The sequence below is a fragment of the Fringilla coelebs genome (assembly GCF_963513975.1).
Source record: "Fringilla coelebs genome assembly, chromosome: 1".
NCBI lineage: Eukaryota > Metazoa > Chordata > Aves > Passeriformes > Fringillidae > Fringilla > Fringilla coelebs.
This window is the reverse complement of record NC_140028.1, coordinates 62887502-62906415: the sequence shown is the minus strand read 5'-3', so window position 1 is coordinate 62906415 and position 18914 is coordinate 62887502. Positions and strand designations below refer to the sequence as shown.

At 38.9% G+C, this 18914-nt stretch overlaps 1 protein-coding gene across 3 annotated transcripts in view; it reads right to left on the bottom strand.

Moving 5' to 3' along the window:
• Positions 1 to 6904: 6904 nt before the first annotated feature.
• The window catches only part of ELP2 (elongator acetyltransferase complex subunit 2), a 37997-nt gene continuing 25987 nt past the window's right edge, over positions 6905 to 18914 (bottom strand). For 2 of the 3 annotated variants that reach the window (XM_084207575.1, XM_084207577.1), the window contains 9 exons: positions 18407 to 18476; positions 16738 to 16833; positions 16561 to 16618; positions 12889 to 12961; positions 12277 to 12463; positions 10566 to 10687; positions 9929 to 10071; positions 9279 to 9392; positions 6905 to 8308 (listed from right to left, as the gene is read on the bottom strand). In XM_084207575.1, coding sequence (XP_084063701.1) covers positions 8152 to 8308; positions 9279 to 9392; positions 9929 to 10071; positions 10566 to 10687; positions 12277 to 12463; positions 12889 to 12961; positions 16561 to 16618; positions 16738 to 16833; positions 18407 to 18476 — 1020 coding nt within the window. In that variant the 3' untranslated portion in view covers positions 6905 to 8151. The remainder of the gene's footprint in view (positions 8309 to 9278; positions 9393 to 9928; positions 10072 to 10565; positions 10688 to 12276; positions 12464 to 12888; positions 12962 to 16560; positions 16619 to 16737; positions 16834 to 18406; positions 18477 to 18914) is intronic. The other variant, XM_084207576.1, reaches the window with a different exon arrangement.

Below are 18914 nucleotides of genomic sequence, written 5' to 3'. Positions count from 1 at the left end.
ACACAGTGTGAAAGCCCCTCTTCTGACGTGGCTGGAAAGGCTCTCACCAAATCACAGGAGTCACTCGCCAGCCTCCTCTGTTTTTACCAAGTCAATAAAGGAAATTCTCACCACTGTGATTGACTGATACTTTGATGGAGCTGAAAAGATGCAGGAGGCATAAAATCAGCTGCTGCACAGACATCCCAAGCATATGCTGCCAGTACCTTCAGTCTTGGGTTGCAGCCACCCTGTTATTTCAGTACTGGATTTATCCTTTAGCAGCAAGTGCTAATTGTTCCACACTGGGCTGTGATGCTGAGGCCTCCGCAACTTGTCACTGCAGACCAGAATGATATTAGAAAAATCAATTTATGACTTAAATAAGGAAACAAAAGACTCCAAAGACAAGATACTACACTCTGTCCCAAATATCCAAAAGACAGCATTATAAGCCTTAAATGCTTCAAATAAGAGTTTTGACTTGTTTCAAAACAAAAAAAAAAAAAGAAAGAAATTATTTGCCAGAACTTTAAATAAAACAGTTTGGTTTGTTAGGCACTCCCAGATAAGCATAAATAAATAAAAAGAATTCAAAACCAGTAATAAATACCTCTGCATTGTTGGAAATATTGTAGCCTTGGGGAAGAGGCAGTAGGTTCAATGAAAGGAAGAGTACGGCTGCCATAAAAAGGACATTTAATTACAGCAGGATCTTTTAAACTGGAAAAGAAATCCATGAGCAGGGAATATGCTAGAGGTCTATAAAATCAGGCCTAACAAGGAGACAGTGAAAAACAACTAATCCTTTTCTTTTCTAATATAATAACAAGGAGGCATTAAATGTTCCAAACAAACAAGAGATGCATCTTCTTATTGGCACAGACTTACCCTGAGGATTACCAACTAATCACAGGGGAAATTATGTGTTTGCATGGATTCAAAAAGCAATTAGACAAACCCATGGAAGGAAAAGGAAATTCATCAATAGCTAATAGGCACCACAGCTCTTCCTCTGGTTGAAGATGTTCCTGAAACATAAGTCACTGATGTCTGGGAGAGTTTGATCAAATGATCCACTGTGATCATCCATCACTTAAAAATCATAGAATCATAAAATGGTTTAGGTTGGAGGGGACCTTAAAGTTCATTACTCCCACGTGCAAAGCCACATCCAGCCTCGCCTTGAACACTTCCAGGAATGGGTCGTGTACAACTTCTCTGGGCAACCTGTTCCTGTGCCTCACCAGGCTTACAGTAAAGAATTTATTCCTAATATTTAATCTAAATCTACCCTAAAATCTAAATGACAGCTGCTATCAGGAGGCGTGTGAGACCTCATTACCTTAAACCTCTCTCAGGGCATCCACATGGTTAGACAGCCTTTCAGAATAAAAAAAAAACCAGAAAACAAAACAGACAAAGAAATTTAGGTCCCATTTTACACTTCAACAAGGTAAAGCAACAAGATTAATATTTTCTTACCTCTTCTTCAGACTGAGTTGTTGGGGTGAGGGACAATGTCTATAGCAGACAGTAGGACCCTGTGGGATTAGGAGGGCTCACTGCTTTTTGAAGTTTACAGTTTCCCAACCCAACTGCAGGATAAAAATGGAAGAATGCTTTCAAAATTCGTGTTTCATGAGAAATGCTTGTCACTGAAACAGTGCTTTTGAACAACTCATAGGAGATAGAATACCTATGTTTGAACATATTTGTAATTTATTTTGAATTTTTGGGTATACATGACAGGTGCTGCAAATACACACATCCTTTTTCTTATATTGCCACCTGGTGGTCCTGGGCATGTGGAAACAACCAGCTCACTGATTTTTCAGTGAAATGACCACAGTTCAGGCATTTAAAAAAGCATCCATTTCTTTCCCTCTAAGATAGATGGTAAGCAATTTCTTAAATCTAGAATTTTAGGGGTGAGGGGTTGTTTTGGGTTTACGACCAACATAACAGTGCCTGTGTCAGCTCTCAATTATCTAAACAGATGGCTGCAATGGCCACCCCAAGTCCCAGGGAAACAGAGATGGATTGCAGCCCTGCCGTGGGCTCTGGACACCTGCCTGGGCTGGGTGCCTCGCTCCCTGGGGCCAAGCACCCCACACTCAAATGGAGGCAGGAGATGGAGGGAGCTTCCAGCCAGAGCCAAACCATCTTTCCTCTGCCTTCTCCACCTCACCGGTGGTGGAAGGATGAACATTTAGTTAGTATGCCAGGAGCTCTGTTGTTCCCAGGGGCAGTGTGCCATGTGGCCAGAGTTCCTGTCTGGTGGGGATGTTGGAATACCCTGCACAGTGGGTTTGGGGAAGTTCCCAGCTCTGCAAACATACATTAAAATCTGCAGCTCTGTCTTGGGATCGCATCACCACCACACACAAGCAAGTACATGCAAAGAAGTAGTGTAGGAAAGTATATGATAAGGTTAAAGAAAAGAGAGTTATACATTTGGACTCCTAGGACAGGAAATTGTACCACAGACTTTAGACACTTAGTCTATTGTAGAGATTGTGGGCACTTGTCCAGTTTGGGGTTTTCCCAACACAGGAAAGATGATGTTAAACTGGAGCAAGTGCAGCAGAGGTAGAGGAAGCTGGATTAGTTGCCCTGTGGAGGAAGGCGGAGGGATGGGCCAGGTTAAACCTGGGGAAGAGAAGGCTTTGCAGGTATTTGGTAGCAGCCTTCTGATGCTAAGAAGGACACTGAAGATGATGGAGCCCAGCTCTCCATAACAAAGAGATAAAGGAAGGTAAGAGAGGCCATGAAATAAAACAAGAGAGGTTCAGAACTGAGAAAAGAAGAAAAGTTTCCATCATGAAGGCAGTCAGCAGTCAAACTGTGCAGTCTCCATCTTCTGAGATTTTCAAGACCGGACTGGCAGAAGTTCTGAGCAGCCTGGTGTGATTTCACAGTTGACCCTGCCTGGAGCAGGTTGGAAGACAGACTTCTTGAGCTCCCTTCCAATTTTAATAATCACATGATCCTATTGCTCTGTGAAACATAATGTTTTTATTACAGCTTTGAGCTAGTAATTTTCAGTACTACTAATCTATGGAAATGCACTTTTAAGCAATTCATAGGAATTGCAGAATTTGACATCAGAGACATAACTCCTGTTTTGAGCTATGACAATACCTTTTACATGATAAAACACACCAATTTTCTTTTTGATGGGTAGAAAAAGCTGAAGCTGTCATTTGTCTAGTAGCAGCTAAGCAAAACAAACATTTCTACCTTTTATTAGCTTTAATGGCCTACATTCCACACACCTGTAACTACAGGGGTGGTCTGCCAGCCTGAATCAATCCTCCCCAGCTGTAAAGGGGCTCCCACTTCAACTATTCCCAATGGACTTAGTGACCTGGAGCTATTATTGAAGGCACAGCAATGTCTGAGATATAGGGACACTGTGCACATACCAAAGAAGCAGCAGTTTGACCAGAACACCCACAGGAGATTTCTACATCACACTTTTAGTACCTGTCAAGGTCAGACAGACCCACCCTGAAGAACTACCCAGGGCAACCTACAGGCATCTCAGGAGCTTCCCTGCACTGCAGAGAGAGAATCATGTGTCGCAGCTCGGTGCTCTCTGTGGACAGTGGTGAAAATTTGTAGCATCCAGAGAACTGAATAGAGGACTGCCTGCCATGTCAACGGAAAGAGAACAGGAAGATCCTACACGCTAAAAAGTGTGTCTGTGGAGTACAGATATTCTCTCAGAGAGGCACATCTTTATATGATAACTCGCAGGAAGGAGACTCTCAAAGATTATGAAACAGAGAGACAAACAGAACGATTGCTTTATCTTGAAAAGCACTTGGAAAGCTTCCCTTTGGGAGACTGCAGTCAATTCATTTTTGCAGAGGAGAAAAGTTCCCCCCACTGGCACGTAGACAGCTTATGCTTTAGCAAGGGAGGAGGGCAGGCTGCTCACACGTATGCCAGTAATTTGTTGTCAGGGAGAAAGGAGGTAATGCTGCTGGACACGCTGTGTAAACACCAAAAGCCCAAAACCTAGGAAAGAAAGAAACAGAGACACAGGAGGCTGAACGGAAAATACCAAGAGGATGTCATACTTGATACACTTGAATTCTCCCAGGATCATGTATTAGAAAGTATTGGATTATCTTACAAGAACAAAAGGAAGAGATAAAAGGCTGTTGAGAAAATAAGGATTGCTTACAGGAGTATTTAGGGGCCTGCAGGAATGGAGAAAGGACCAAGAAAGCAAATTGTATTCTTAGAAGAGGCAGTGAATAAAGAGAGAAAAGTCCTTAGAAAAAAAGGACTATGTGGCAGGACAAGATAAGTGTTAGCACAAGCTTTTGAGGCAAGAGGAACAGCTCCTCTGCAGTAAAAAAAATCTGTTTGTTGCGTCCTTTGTTATTTCAGCTGTGATCTGCTGGAGTCTGTACAAGGGTGACACCACCGTAACACGGCAATTACCTTGGGCACAACACCTTCCCTCATCTGTGCAGCTGTAATGTTGGCTGAGTCCTGCAAACACCAATTACATGGAGCAGCTCTCCTTGAGGATTTCAGGGCATGTCTGGTTGGTAGAGCTACCCCAGGATACTGGAGCTAGTTCATTATTATGGTACAGCATTGGGATTTGTCACATGCTCCACCCTAAATTCCCTCCAGAAAGAGAGAGAGATAATTTCTAGTTTTATTATTGCATTACAGCAGAGGATGAGTTGCTGCAGAAAATAAAATTACAATGTTTGGATATTGAACACAAACTCCTCAAATACAGTCACTAGAGCCTGTCACACAAGGTGACAGCAAGAGCTGTGCTTCAACAAGAGTACCAGGGGCTGGCAAAGGGAGCCCACAGGCTCCCCCAGCTCCCTACAGCAAACACAGAAGCAGGATGAGGGAAATCTGGTGGTTGGCATGGGAGAAAAAGGCAGTTCCTAGCTGGGGGAAGAAAAGTGTCCTTGAAAGAATATCCCACAACTGTTTGAGGGTGTGACAGTGCACAGGGCAAAAATGGGAATGTTTGGACGGTCAAGGGCTGGGCATGTCACAGGGTAAACACGCTGTCCTGCCCTGCTGCCTCAAAACTACCACTGCAGAGCCTGATAAGGACTGCTGATAAAAGAGCAGCAGAGGAGCATTGCTGAACTGCGCTCAACAACTCCACCTCCATCAGCTTCCAGCACACAAAAGGCAAATTCTGATTTTTGTCCTGTCAGTGATTTTGCCTCATCTTTTGTACAGCTCCAGATGCTCCTTAAAACACCAAGTAATATTTTTGCTTCCCATTTCAGTTATTTTAAAGTTTCCTTATTGGTAACAGCCACTTCTTTAAAGTGAGATTTGAGTCTAAATGAGGACACAGCTGCTTCCTGCTCTTCTCTCAACTCTGTATTAGCTGCAGTTGGCAGTGAGCCTTGGAGCATTCTCATTTCTTCACGTTAAATATTTTGGAAAACAGATTAGTCAGAGTTACCAAAGCGATGTTTTCAATAGCTCAGAATTCAATAATTGACTTCCTTGAAATTTTCAACCGCTTCTAGTTACTTCTGAAGTATCAGCCCACAAGAGAGACAACAGCAGGATAGCACTTTTTTTAAGGCTTAGCATGATGCATAACCTGCTCCTCCTTTGCTATTTCATAACTGAAGGAATTAACATAATCAATAGCTTGGCAGCAGTGTTTAGGGAGCTTGCCACGTGGAGCCCAGGCAGGAGTTCCTCAGGCTGAATGTCAGCATCCCACATCCTCCCAGTTTACACAAACAGCTTGTTTTGTCCTCCTCATCCACCAGATACCACAGCATGCTCACCTCTAATGTCAGTGTTAGCATGGCTTGTTGGTGCAACACAGACTTGAGGATGCCTACACCTGCATCCTGGACTGAAAGATTTAAGATTGCTTTGGACAATCTCAATAATGATTTGATTTTGGTTACAAACAGCAAGGCCCATGGCATTTCTTGCTTGCTTTGTCACACAAACCTCTACTGCAAACCAAAAGAATCCTCCTCCTTTAGGCCTGATTACATAAAACAGTTTGTTCACATCTTTGACCATAAAGTCTCTTCAAATTTAGCCTAAAGCCAGTAAATACTGATAATATGCATCCAAAATCTTCATGGGATGGCTTTACCTCAAACGTAGCAAAAGGTAACAGAATGTTCTTTACAAAACTTCAGTTTATCCCATCAGTTTTCTCAACTCCATTTTCAGTGGCACTGTACAACAAGCAGAGAATTTCAGAGCGCCAGGTACACTGTTCATGCCTTAGTATTTTTTACATGCTGATTTACATTTTGAGAATACATAAGTGGATTTATGAGAAGATAAAGGTGTATATTAAAGTCACACCTACTAAATGCATAGCAAAGTGATGTGTGAGCAAAGAAAGTATCATACATAAAATATTAATCATGTCTCGAGGTGTCTAACCTCTAACTTAATTGAAAATTTAAAGTGTGTATTATAAACATCTAGACTTAGGAGACCAACAGACTAATGTTCCAGCATTTAAAGCTGGAACAATGAATGTGATTGAGTCACCAAGTCCCAGGGGTCATGGAGAGGGTTACTAAATCCTCCAGAAGCTGATGCTTGTTAATGACAGTATTTCACAAAATGAAAGAGAGGGACAACCAATATGATATTTCATTGTCAACTATACCCAGAAGTGGCCACATAACAAGATGTACTACTATTGGAAAGAATTGTACAGTAATATCATCAAATTTTAAGATACAAGATTACAATTGCAACACAGAATTTTGGCAGCTTTTTAAAACCTCGCGAGCGATAAGTTAAGTCTTTATCTTGCCAGGATATAGTTGCTTAAAAATTTCCAGACAAGTGAAATACAATACTCAAACGCTTGAATGCTAAAGCACTCGTGTAAGGAAAGCACTGGGTAACACAAGTAAAATGTAGCAAATTATCTTTATTATTAAGCCTTTTTTTTATTCCCCTGTCCCCATTTTAAAGAATTGTTTTGGTTTTTTTAATGGCTGAAAAACAGAACAGAAAATAAAGAGCTATAATACAAAACCTTTCAAGGCATAAACCATAATTGCTCTGAAGACACTATAGCCCACTCTGAGAGAGCCACACTCTTAATCTAAATATCCAACACAGTAGAAAGTTAAACAGAATTCCAGTTACCTCTGCACTGCCAGTTACAGGTAGCAAGCAGTTCTGGAATAACAATTTCACTCTCAAAGTTTAACTAATTTCTAAGTTAGACTTTGGAACCAGATACAGACCTGCTGACGTGAAGTCTTTATGAAATACTCTCAGTCTATTAGCACTCTACTGAAATTACACTATGGGACAACTAAGTAAACTTGTTTTCACAGGAGCAAAGAGGGAGTCATCAAAAGTCAGAGAGAGCCCAAAGGCATTGTAAGGAATGGCTGCCTCCTTTTAGCTCCTGCCTAGTGATATCCATAAGCTTTTCCAGTCTGAACTGTAGAGGACAGCCCTCCAACAGTCTCAGGGGTGGCTCTTCTATCACACTCTGCTCAGAGAGGGCTCACAGTGGAGACACCAGAAGATTTAAGTGGACTCTGAGTACAGCTTTAAGCCCCACCTGACCAAGAAGAATAAGGGAATAAAAGCAAGCAGGACTGTCCAAGCATCTGAACACAAACTACTCCTTCCAGAGTCAGGTGGCCTCAGACTTGGACCAGGGCTGTAATACACATTCAAGGGCAATCAGAGCAAATTCCACGTTTAACCCTGATTTTTGGCTGCACATGCCTGAACACACATTGGCAGCACTGGCAGATCCTCCAACAGTTAACTTTAATAGCAAAAGGAGATTAAAAAAATTCAGTATTCCAAGTGGAATCTCAAGCACAGAAGTACCCAAGTATCAGCAGGTTCCCACCTACCCTTCGACTCACAGCAAACAAAGCTCTCTCATTATCCTCCCATGCCCTACCCCACCTCCCATCCCTCAGTTTCAGGATACTCACCAAACAAAACATATACTTCATATTCCCAGAACTGCAGGATTAGAAAAATATTTGACATTTCAAACTCCCACTAAAGTTGCTTTAATAAGTTACATGTAAGATATTTTGCTTTCCACAGCAGAAAATAGAAAATTCAATAATCAAAGTGGCTAAAAGTTGAAATGAAATGCTGTGAATCTGTTTGGCACAAACAGGCCTGCTGTCTTTGCTAAAGAGCAAATCTGTTGACATTGAATATTTTAACACAGTGATCGGCTCCACAACTTGCAAGCTGCAACCACTTGCTGCTGTTCTCATCATTATGTCCAGCTCTGCCTGCATGATGTCTCCAACATAAGCGTTTCACAGCAAGAGCATGACTTTGGCTGCAACAAAAAGAAATCCATACGTAACTGCGAAATGTTAAACACAGTTGGGCATGTGACTGTAAACATCAACATTCACGTAATTAGTACTCTTCAGTTAACACTACCAACTGAGGAAAAACTGACTTGTGACAACCAGCAGGTATTAAGTTCTTATTAAGTAGGGTCATTAACACTAATGACATTTTTTCCTCTCACTCATCAATAATTCAAACAGCTATTGATTTTCAGTTTCACCACATTAAGCTGGAGGTCAAGTATCTCAGTTACTTAGATATGACAGATTTCTGGCTTTTAGCCTGCGATTTCCTGTTATCTGGTGTCTCTTTCCCATTCACTGCAAGCACAAATAGGCCAAAGTCACCATCAACTTCCATTTCTGTTACTATCAATGCCAGTGTGTGATAGAAGAACCCAGGGGAGTGCTTCAAGTGAAACATTCCAAGTCTCTCCACAGAGTCTCTCTAGCTGTCACCGCAGCAGCCCCACATATAGCTTGTCATTCCTTTGGTTTCTGCTGGAAGCTGCCCACCAAAGCTCGCAGTCATCCACTCCTAAGGGTTTCGCTGATGTACACAGACAGTGATCCTTTCCACTCTCTCGTCAGTGTTTTCTATCACCATATTTATGACTAAAGGTAAAGCTTATTTTTTAAGTAGGCCAACAAAGGGTAATACTCCTCAAAGCTTTTGCATAGCATGAAGTATTTTGGGGTTTAACCCCCCTCTGGTTTTTGTTCGTATCTGTTGGAAGGTTTTTTAACACATCTAAGTAACTAATATTTTTATTTCTGGGTTTTGCTTCAAGACATCTTTAAACTTTCAGGGATCAAACTTTTCCTAAAAAGATAACAATTTTTGATACAGAAATAAACTAGACTTGTACATTTTATACTATAAGAACAGAACTCCAGCACTGTTAGTTTGAAGAATAATATTTCATTGCTCCTAACTCACTTCAAAAGACATACCTGTTATCTATCTCAACACCTGTGGTCCAGTCAGCCAGTGTCGGTTCTTTCCCACTTTGCTTCCATGTGTACAAGATAATCTTCCCATTCTCTAAGCCTACTGCAACAATGTATCTATCAAGAGAATAATTACATTCATTTCACTAGAAATTACAGTAGACAGCTCAGTGAGCAGCTCAGTTCTAATGCAGGATAGAAAGAATAGCACTCAAGCACTGTTGTTGCACCTTGCCCTTTAAATCAGTATTTACTTTTCCAAGAAAAAAATTGATACATCAAAGCTGCTTCACAAAAAAATTAGCAAAGCAGAAACCTGCTACATATATTTGGTTAGGAAAAAATAAGGAGGTTATCACAACATGAAATCAGTCAATATTTTTTAAGAATTAATGCGTTTCAGGTGTGTTCACGCATCTCTCCCTCCCCTCTCGCACTTTCATTTTTCTCATTACACTGCTTGGAGAAGTCACCATACACCTGAAAGGGTGACTAGGAAAGAAAAAAAATAAAGGCCATTCTGTTAAAGAATGGTCAAAACAATTGACAGGTAGATTTTGGGAGCTGTTTAGCCGCAGGAAACTAGTTGACTAAAGGGATAAATACTAATTTCAGATTAAACACAAAATGGTATTACAGAAAACCAGCAATACCTTCCATCAGGAGTAAGCACACGGCTGATACCAACAGCAGTCACAGAATCCTCAGCATCCAGCACTGTTGAACAAGGCTTGATTGAATCCAACTCCTTCCCTGCAGTAATTACTGGCAAATCACACTGGCCCCAGATAATGACCTGTAAGCAAGAGAGTCATCTATGAACTTCCACTCTAATCTTCTTGTAAATGCACATACAAAAATATAAGCAATAACTTCATTAAAATAATTTCAGGGCACAGTGGATGACCCTAAAAATGGTAAAAACACCCTCTACCTACAAAGATTTGACTTTGTAGGCAGTCTGTCTGATTTCATTAAAGCTACTGACAACAAAACCAGATTCTGTTATGAAAGTTAAGGAAAAAATCAAGACCCATAGAATTAGGTGACATATGCTTGTCTCACTGCATGAAAAAGAAGGGAGAATGTCCAACTGGCAGCCCACAGTCTTGTATATACATATTCAAGCACTTTATTTAGCTTATGAAAGTATCACTGATTTCTGTGCTAATACATGCAATAAAATTTTTGTGTATATATAAAATAGAGGCTCATTAGAAACAGTGTTTTTTATTCTAAAAGGCGTTTAAAACAACCCCGGGCTTTCTAAATTCCTTTAACATTAATTACCTTTTTGTCCCGACTTCCAGTAATAAAATACTTGCTGTCTGGTGTCCAATCACAGGACCAAATGATTCGACTGTGAACAGCTGTATTTTTATCTGTGTATGCACAGCAAGTGAAGACTGGTCCTGGAATAAAACATGTAGAGGAAAAAGCCTTGTTTCAACTACTTTACATATTAAAAGTGATTGTTACTCTCACTTAACTTTATGTCAGAACTGCAAGAATACTTTGACATTATTCCACTCATCTTTAAAGCAACTGGGAATACTTAGGACTATATGAGGTTTTTTCCAGCACTTACCACAGTGATAACTAGCACCTGTTCAATACCATACCAGTAAGGCCTTATAGCCCTAAAGCAGTAGGAACAGTTCAATCTTTTAAATTGATTTCTTTTTTAGAAGAATTTAAGTATAACACCTTCAGGTTATTTCTATCAAGTTTTTTTAAGAACACTGACTTCAGAAGTTTTTGAATAGCGTAACATTTACCTTGTGTTCACATTTCCCCAGTAATTTCACTAAATTTCACTCCTATTTACCAGTAAAGTCCCAACTGCTTAAATCATAATGGTCCAATTGTAAAGATTAATGTGTTCCCAAAGAGACAAGCTTATATTTCAGCTTGTATACAATCAGACACTATATCTGATCAGCAGATCAGTAAATGAGAATGCTCTTCCTAAGTAGAAAAGGTTGTCATTTTGGAGCATAGACTTTAAATAACCACTTGTTGGGATGCCAATAGCAGCAGTTTTGCTTTACACTGATAATGATGTTATTTGTAGACAGAAGGGTTATTGATGAACAGATGAAAAGAAGATTTCCTCTACTTGCTATGAGTATTCATGATCCTTATCCTGAACCATTGTGTAACTACTGTAGACAATATGCCAGGCTATAGAATAGAAGTCTGAATAGAACAGAAATTCAAGCCAGGATACAACTGGACACTGTCTGAAGGGGCCAAAACTCACTGCCAAGCCTCTAGGAACATTCTATAGAGCCCAGTAGTGTTTATATGCTATTAAGCCAAGAGTGCAATGATAATCACTTTCAGCACAAGCATCTGTTCTAGGATTCTATTAAAGTGCTCAATAGCAATCTCCTCATGATTTTGCAAGGCTCAAAGTCTTAATGAGAAAGTCAACTGAATCCTTACTATCAGCTCTTTTTCCAGACATAGCCAGTTCTAGTCAAATTAATCAATTGTGTAGGATTATCAGAAAGCCACACCAAAGACAGAGATTAATCCTGTCAAGAGTCTCAAAGTGTCAGGCCATGCAAGCAGGGACAAGGCAGCCTATGCAGGATATGGGTGCAGCACTGAACCTTCCGGCTATGCCTACACACAACTCTGCAATGAAGGCTCCTTGACAGAATGCCAATCTGAAGTTCAGCTTGTGTACTTGATTTCAGTAAGTCAAACATACAATCACACGCAGAAGGCACGAGGACTTCATTACATCCATCAATTAAACACTATCTAAAGCCTGATTATATTCTTCTCTGCATTTTAATTTCCTTTTTATGTTTCCACACATTAACTGCATTTCTTAAATTCACAAGAGCCAACAACACTAATAATTCTTCAAAGTTGAAAGCAAAATGTCCATTAAAATATTTTATCAATTCTCTTTCAAATATTTTGCAGCCAAAAATACTAAACAAACTGCCGAGTCTACAAACGCATACATCCACTTCACATATCTTACCTGACTCTGAGGAATCCTCTTTCCTCCACAGTGACCAATTCCTGTCTCTAGAAACAGCTAGTAAAAAGCTGTCATCAGGAGAAAATGCCAGCTGAGTAACAGTCAGATTGTGAAAAGACAAACTCTGCAGTTTCTTCCAAGAAGTAGTGCTCCACAAAATAATTGCTGCATGTTCTTTTTTGGAAGCCTGTATGGATGGAAAACAGTATCAGTGTGAATTAATGAGAGCAAGTATAAAAGTCACACATTTCAAAGTAGTAAGATATTAGACAGCTTGTTTTTAGGCTTGCAATCCAGTAAGACCCAGCCTTCCTCTGGGAAGTTTCAACATTGTCTCCCTACTTTCTTCTACTGCTGACAATATATCAGTAAGAAAACATTCCAGACCTATATTTGCTAGAATTTATCTTACTAATATCTTCAAATGACTCATACACAATTAAGGAATAATAACTCATTGGCAATCCACCCTCACCTTTGCAAGACAACTGTCACTTCTACAAAATCTTTCACATTTTGTGAAGGGAATTCAGCCCTAGAAATTGAACAACACTTTTCACTAGGTGGTGCTAGAATCTTTTCTTACCTTAAATGCTGAGGCAATTTTCTTACCTTACATGCTGAGGCAATTAGAGTGTTTGAATTATTGCAAGCAACACAAAAAATTTCATATCCATGTCCATATCTGAAATACACATGAAAACAAATTTAACACATCACAATCATTTCTGCAGTATGTATCAAAGTTGTTATAATAATTTAAATCCCTTTTCAAAAATGAAAGGCACCTGCCAGGAACTTCTCACCACTGTTTCTGTATTACATCCTAAATAATTTGTTCAGCTTTCAGTTTAAACATCTGCACAAATTCTTCCATTAGAAACTGGCTACAGAAAAATCTCTCCAGCCCATTCCACAGTCTTAAAGCATGAGCACTGCAAAAGCCACCCTAATGACTAACAAAGCAGATTAAAGCAGCATTTAATGCAGCCATATTTTTTTAAAAGCAATTTTAACACTACCAATAAAAATCATAAGCCACATATTTGAAAACCACTGAAGAAATATGCCACAAACACACAGTCAAAGGATGCCTATTCTGTGAAATACTGCAAGAAGATTTCTGAACTACAAGACAAGCATTATGTTGAAAAAGGAAAAAAACCTCTGTAAAACCCCCAAAATTTCTAGCCTTCTCCAGAAATACATTTTTTAATCAGTCTTCACATGAGTTCTGCTGAGATCCAAGCTCACATATCCAGACTGATATTTAACTAATAAGGAGAAATTCCATACAGACTAACACAACTTAAAATCAGTCACAAAAAAGTTTGGAAGTAAAGTAAAATTGGAGATATAACCTATAAACTGTAGACACGTATCAGCTCAATACCAGCTGGGTGGGGTGATTCTCCTAGTTCTGAAGAGATGAGTAGTTCTCTTAATAAACTCCTTGGTCAGCAGTGTTAACTTCCTACATGGGACTGATGTTCATGGGATTTCACTTGCAGCCAGAACAGCCTTAAATGACAAATTACTGACCAGATCTGTCGAACCAAGTCCAAAGAATCATCCCTAGGCATATCCCATCAACAGACTGCCAAAGCCCTGTCTCAAGACTGGGGATGCACTGGCTTTTATGAAATGTAACTGTGCTTGGACCTTTTAACAGGGAGAGGGACTGGTGTGTACCCCTAATTGAAAAGTTAAGTTGTAAATTTGAGTGTGCCTTATAATGATGAAGGTACTACTGCATGTCTTACTCTCAATTTGCCACCAGAAGGAGTTTTATCATAATGCTTACTTTTAAAGCACATTCCTGGAGACTGTTTTGTAGTGAAAACCACTGCAAACCAATTTTCTAAAACTAAAAAATATTTATTGTCTCAAAAGTATAAATTTCCTGAAATTCAATGACGGGAAAATAACCTGTGGAACAAATCCTCAGGTGTTTTGGTTTTAATCTCCTAAAAGTAGTATTTGAAGAGCAGTTGATTTCAAGCTTCTGCATGCAATGCTTCTTTTGCTAAATTGAAATGTCAAAATGTAACCATTCTTACTAAATTAACAGAAAACATAAAATATTGTCTCTTGCAAAGTTACATGACTTTCTTAGGACTATCTTAGGTCAGACCAGCAGCTGTACAGAGCATTGCTGTCTCCAGTAAAGAGAATTAAGCTATTGGCAATAGGAGATGCTGTTTTTTAAAAGAGTGTATATGAGCCCTGACAGCATAGGAGCTACAATACAGTCCCATCCTCTGATCCCATAAACAAAATCTGATTTCTTCAATACATAGCACAGCACCAAATAAAGGTACACAATGGAGAGAAGTAACTACATGAATGAATAATGAAATGATATTTTCAACCACAGGCAATTTTGCCTCAGCATTGAACAATGCACAGCATTTTTTAATGCACAGGTAGACTGAATGGACTTTCAAGTGTCCAGAAAAATGAATACAGTAATTCTCTAGTGTCAAAAATGATCTCTTCCAACTTCCAAGTGTACTACGTGAAATGTACATACATAAAACACATATTTATGTCAACACTCAAGCTTTAATCTCAGCATGCTGCACATGAACTCTCTATGATAATTTTCCAAGTGGGATAAAGATTAGCATATTCTCACAAAATTTACCATGTCTTTAAAGTTATTATATTATGCAAAAATTCAGCCAGTTCTTCATACTAAAACCTCCTCAAGCAAACACTTTGCAAAACCCAACAGTAATCCTTCAAAATTTGGTGTCAAGTTAGAGCTAGGAATACACAAATGTCAATGACAAACAAGCTATTTTTAGCAAGTCAGTGCCTCACACTGTTCTTCTGCTGCTATGGCAACTTGAAATCTACATTATGCGATTTCATGTTACTTCTTTCAAGATTACTCTGACCAAAAAATCTGAGAGTCTATGAATGCTTTATATCTTGTTGCTCTTGCATAAAATGATCTATATCATTAGCTGTGTCTCTAAAACCAGAAAAAACTGCTCAGATAAAAGTCATCTGAAGACTGTCATAAAACGGAGTTATTTTAATGAATGCAGGATATAAAGGCAGATAAGCAGTACTCCCATAGCAGAGTATAAAATATTAATGTCCCACTACACTTTGTGAAATGTCAAAGGCAAATGATGAAGAATTTTGGCCTTGGCCCCTTTTCACTACTTAAACATCCTTTATCAATCTACTTATGTGAATTCATTAGCAGCCATAGAATGCACAGAAGAAACAAAGTAACAGTAAGAAATTACAAAATGTGCAGATATGGTCTAACATCCACTGGCTTTCCTCCTAAAATCATGTTAGAGTACAAACACAGTAACAGCTTAAAAGCATTCAAAGCATATTTACTGCCCAATTGAAGACAAAGATGAACTCCCACAGAACTTCTCCCTTGGTCCAATGAAAGCAAGCTGCTTATCCTTTTCCCAAAGCTTTTTATTTCCTTCCTCACAAAAGTGGTGACTTTAACCACCAGCAAAGGCCCAACAATCTTCTTGTTCCAGTCTGAGATCCCTTTCAGGAGATTCATAAACAAACCAGCAAGAGATTGAGATTATTCAATTTCTTTATGCTATACTTTGATACTAAAACTTTAAAGATTTTGAAAATATAGCCTCATGTTACTGGAATCCTTAAGGAATCATGTGAAAACATTCATGTGAAAATTGTTGTGAATTTCAGAAAAGGAGGAAAACAGAGATGAAGAATTCTAAAACCCTGCAACCTCAAAACAATTATCAAGGCCATGTAACTCCATTATCTTTGCAACTGACAGCCACTCTGCCAGAATTCAATACTCAAACTAGTCTTGCAATCATCTTACTCAACACTAATCACTTTACTCTACCACTAGACACACAAGTTTGGCTGCTGGCTCCATCTATTGCACCTTACAGCTCTGACAGGAGTTAGGGACAAGCTCCTCCATTGATGCCTCACCCCTGCCATACCACATCTGCAAGCCTGCGCCGTGAAGTGGAAAGTAGCAGAAAACTCCTTAACACAGAGAGACCTGCAGTATAGACAAGGCTTTAAGGAGAAACAACCAGCAAAAATAAAACTGTGACACATTAGTTCTAACTGCCATTTTCTTCACTGTTTCCTAATTTTTATATATATATAATTTGTTTCTTTTACAAGCAATACAGCATACACTAAGTCAAATGACATAGTAAAATAGGAAGAGATACAAGACCAGGCTTCATTAACATGTTGCAACAGCTTTCAGGAAATTTTGTAACAAAGAAGAAAAGGAAAAATAAAACTTACAACTTCTGAATTTCAGGCCATAAGGTATTCTGCAGCAAGTGATCTTCTGGTGGAGGTTCTAAAAAAGATTTGTACAGCCTATTCAAATTTGATTTTTTCAAATCAGCTAAATAATGCTTCAAGTTTATATTCAATTAACCTCATCCTCTATTACCTATAACAGAAATATTCTCATACCTGTAAGGATCAAGGGTTGAAAATAAATCTCTGGATACTGATTTGAAATGGTATTAAATGATTCTTCATCCTCATCTGGTTGAACAGCCATATCTCCTATTAAAATAAGGACTTCATTAGCTAGACAACATATTAGAAAGGAGGGAAAATGTGAGGATTTATCATACAAGTAAAAAAAAATCTATATTTTTTGCATGTAGTTGAAACTAGGTTTCTCTGCTTGTAGAGTTACAATAATATGAATACTAGAAGCTAGTTATTATAGTGCATATGAGAATGAGAAGGTTTTAAAAAAATAATAATGTAACCTTCATTTTGAAACTGACCTCTCTCCATCAGCACAATCTTTCAGAGATTCCTAAAAAGAATTTCACTGAGCAAAGCAGACACCAGAGTTCAACCTGTGTCTCCCCAGTGTTAAACCTTTCTGTATTTGAAACAGTTTAAGACAAAAACCCTGATACAAGTAATGAGTTCCTAAATTTAATGTAGATCACTATATAAAAACCCATATTTGAGCAAGTGTAGCTACACTTGCAAACTTCAGCAAAAATGCTGAAGGCTCAGTCCTTAGCTTTAGGCAAAAGTATCAGAGGTAACCAAAACTAGTTAATTGTAAGTTAAAATTCAACTCTGTCCATCCTTGTGAAGGTATTAAGAAAAAGATACAGAGACGGGGAACAGTTTCTCTCAGACAGAATGTACCTTTTTGCCAAATGTACCTCTCAAGCACAGCAGTTTCAAAAAGGTACAGAAAATGCAAAGCAAAGACTATCTTCTCATTCATCCCATCTTTGCTCTCTTTGAAAATGAAATGAGCAACATTCATCTGAGACCACTATCTGATCACCAGGAAGATTGCTCTGCAGAGTGAGATCATGTCTGTGGTGTTTTACCCTAAGCCATCAATGCTGACAGCACTGTGTGAGCAGTGGTGGATGATGCAGGGAAGTTCTATTCGTGGTGCTGCTTCTAGTTGGGCCACATGAAATCAATGGAAATTAGTTATTCTCTATGTGGGAATAATCTAGAAGAAGGAGGTTTTGTTTCCCCTCTCATTGGAAGAACTTATGAGTTAGCAGGGAAAAAAAACTTAGCCAAAATATATTTTACAAGTTATTTGAAGTACAATCAATTGGTTTTTCTCTACAAATTATTTAGGAAAATTTGGCTTATTACCATTGAAGACCCTAGAGACAAAGCTTATTAAAATGCTTCCTTTTGTAGATCACACCTTCTGATAAAGTTTTAGGCAGAGAAAAAAAAAAAACAGGTCTGACCTAATTTTACATTCCACTATAGCGCATTTTTACCAGAGGCTTTACGAAAAACCAGATCCCTGGTCTCATTCCCAGTGCCAGGAAAATACTTTTTATCATTCTAGGGAGATGTCTGACCGTCCTTCCCTGTTTCCCCACAATGTAATCTCTACTGGCTCTCCAAGACATTAGCTACTGCTGGCTAACTAATTCTTTCTTACTTGTGTTTTTTACTTTCAAACACCATGTTTAGGTGCTAGCAAAGAAACAAACACTTTGCATGATTTTATTTCTAGATTTTGAACTTGCAGTCAAGCCTACACTTACAGACCTAATATGTACACTAAAACAATCCCTTAAATAAAGTTTCCACATGAAACACCACAACCATTATTTCTCACTAGCAATACCTTCAAAAACAGCTTTATTGGATAATCCCAAAGCTGGCACAGTTGCACCTTCTGGAAGATCAGATGACTGCTGAATTAAAGAAAAAAGAAAGGTTATGCACAGATTGTGACGTAGGCTTGGATTTCAAAGGCCACAGCTTGAGGAATCCCTGAGAGTTTCTAGAGTTACTTTCCTTGAGAAGTGAAGGGGGCATTTTGAAAACATACCCTGGACAAAACAAAGACCAGTTCTCTGGCAGGAAGGGAGAAAAAAAAAACAAACCAACAACAAAAAAAGCACTTTTCTAAGGCCCCAGCTCAAGGATTTTCTTCAACACTAATTGCAGGTTTTCTTCCACAATTATATTTATTCTAGCACATACATGACAATTAATCTATTAACTGAGAGCACTGCAGTTTTTAACACAATAGAACTGGGAAATCATTGTTCTGAAGTGAAATAATAAAGCAGCATTTTGGAAAAGAGAACAGAGGGTGACTGCCTGTGACCACAACTTGAAACACAGCT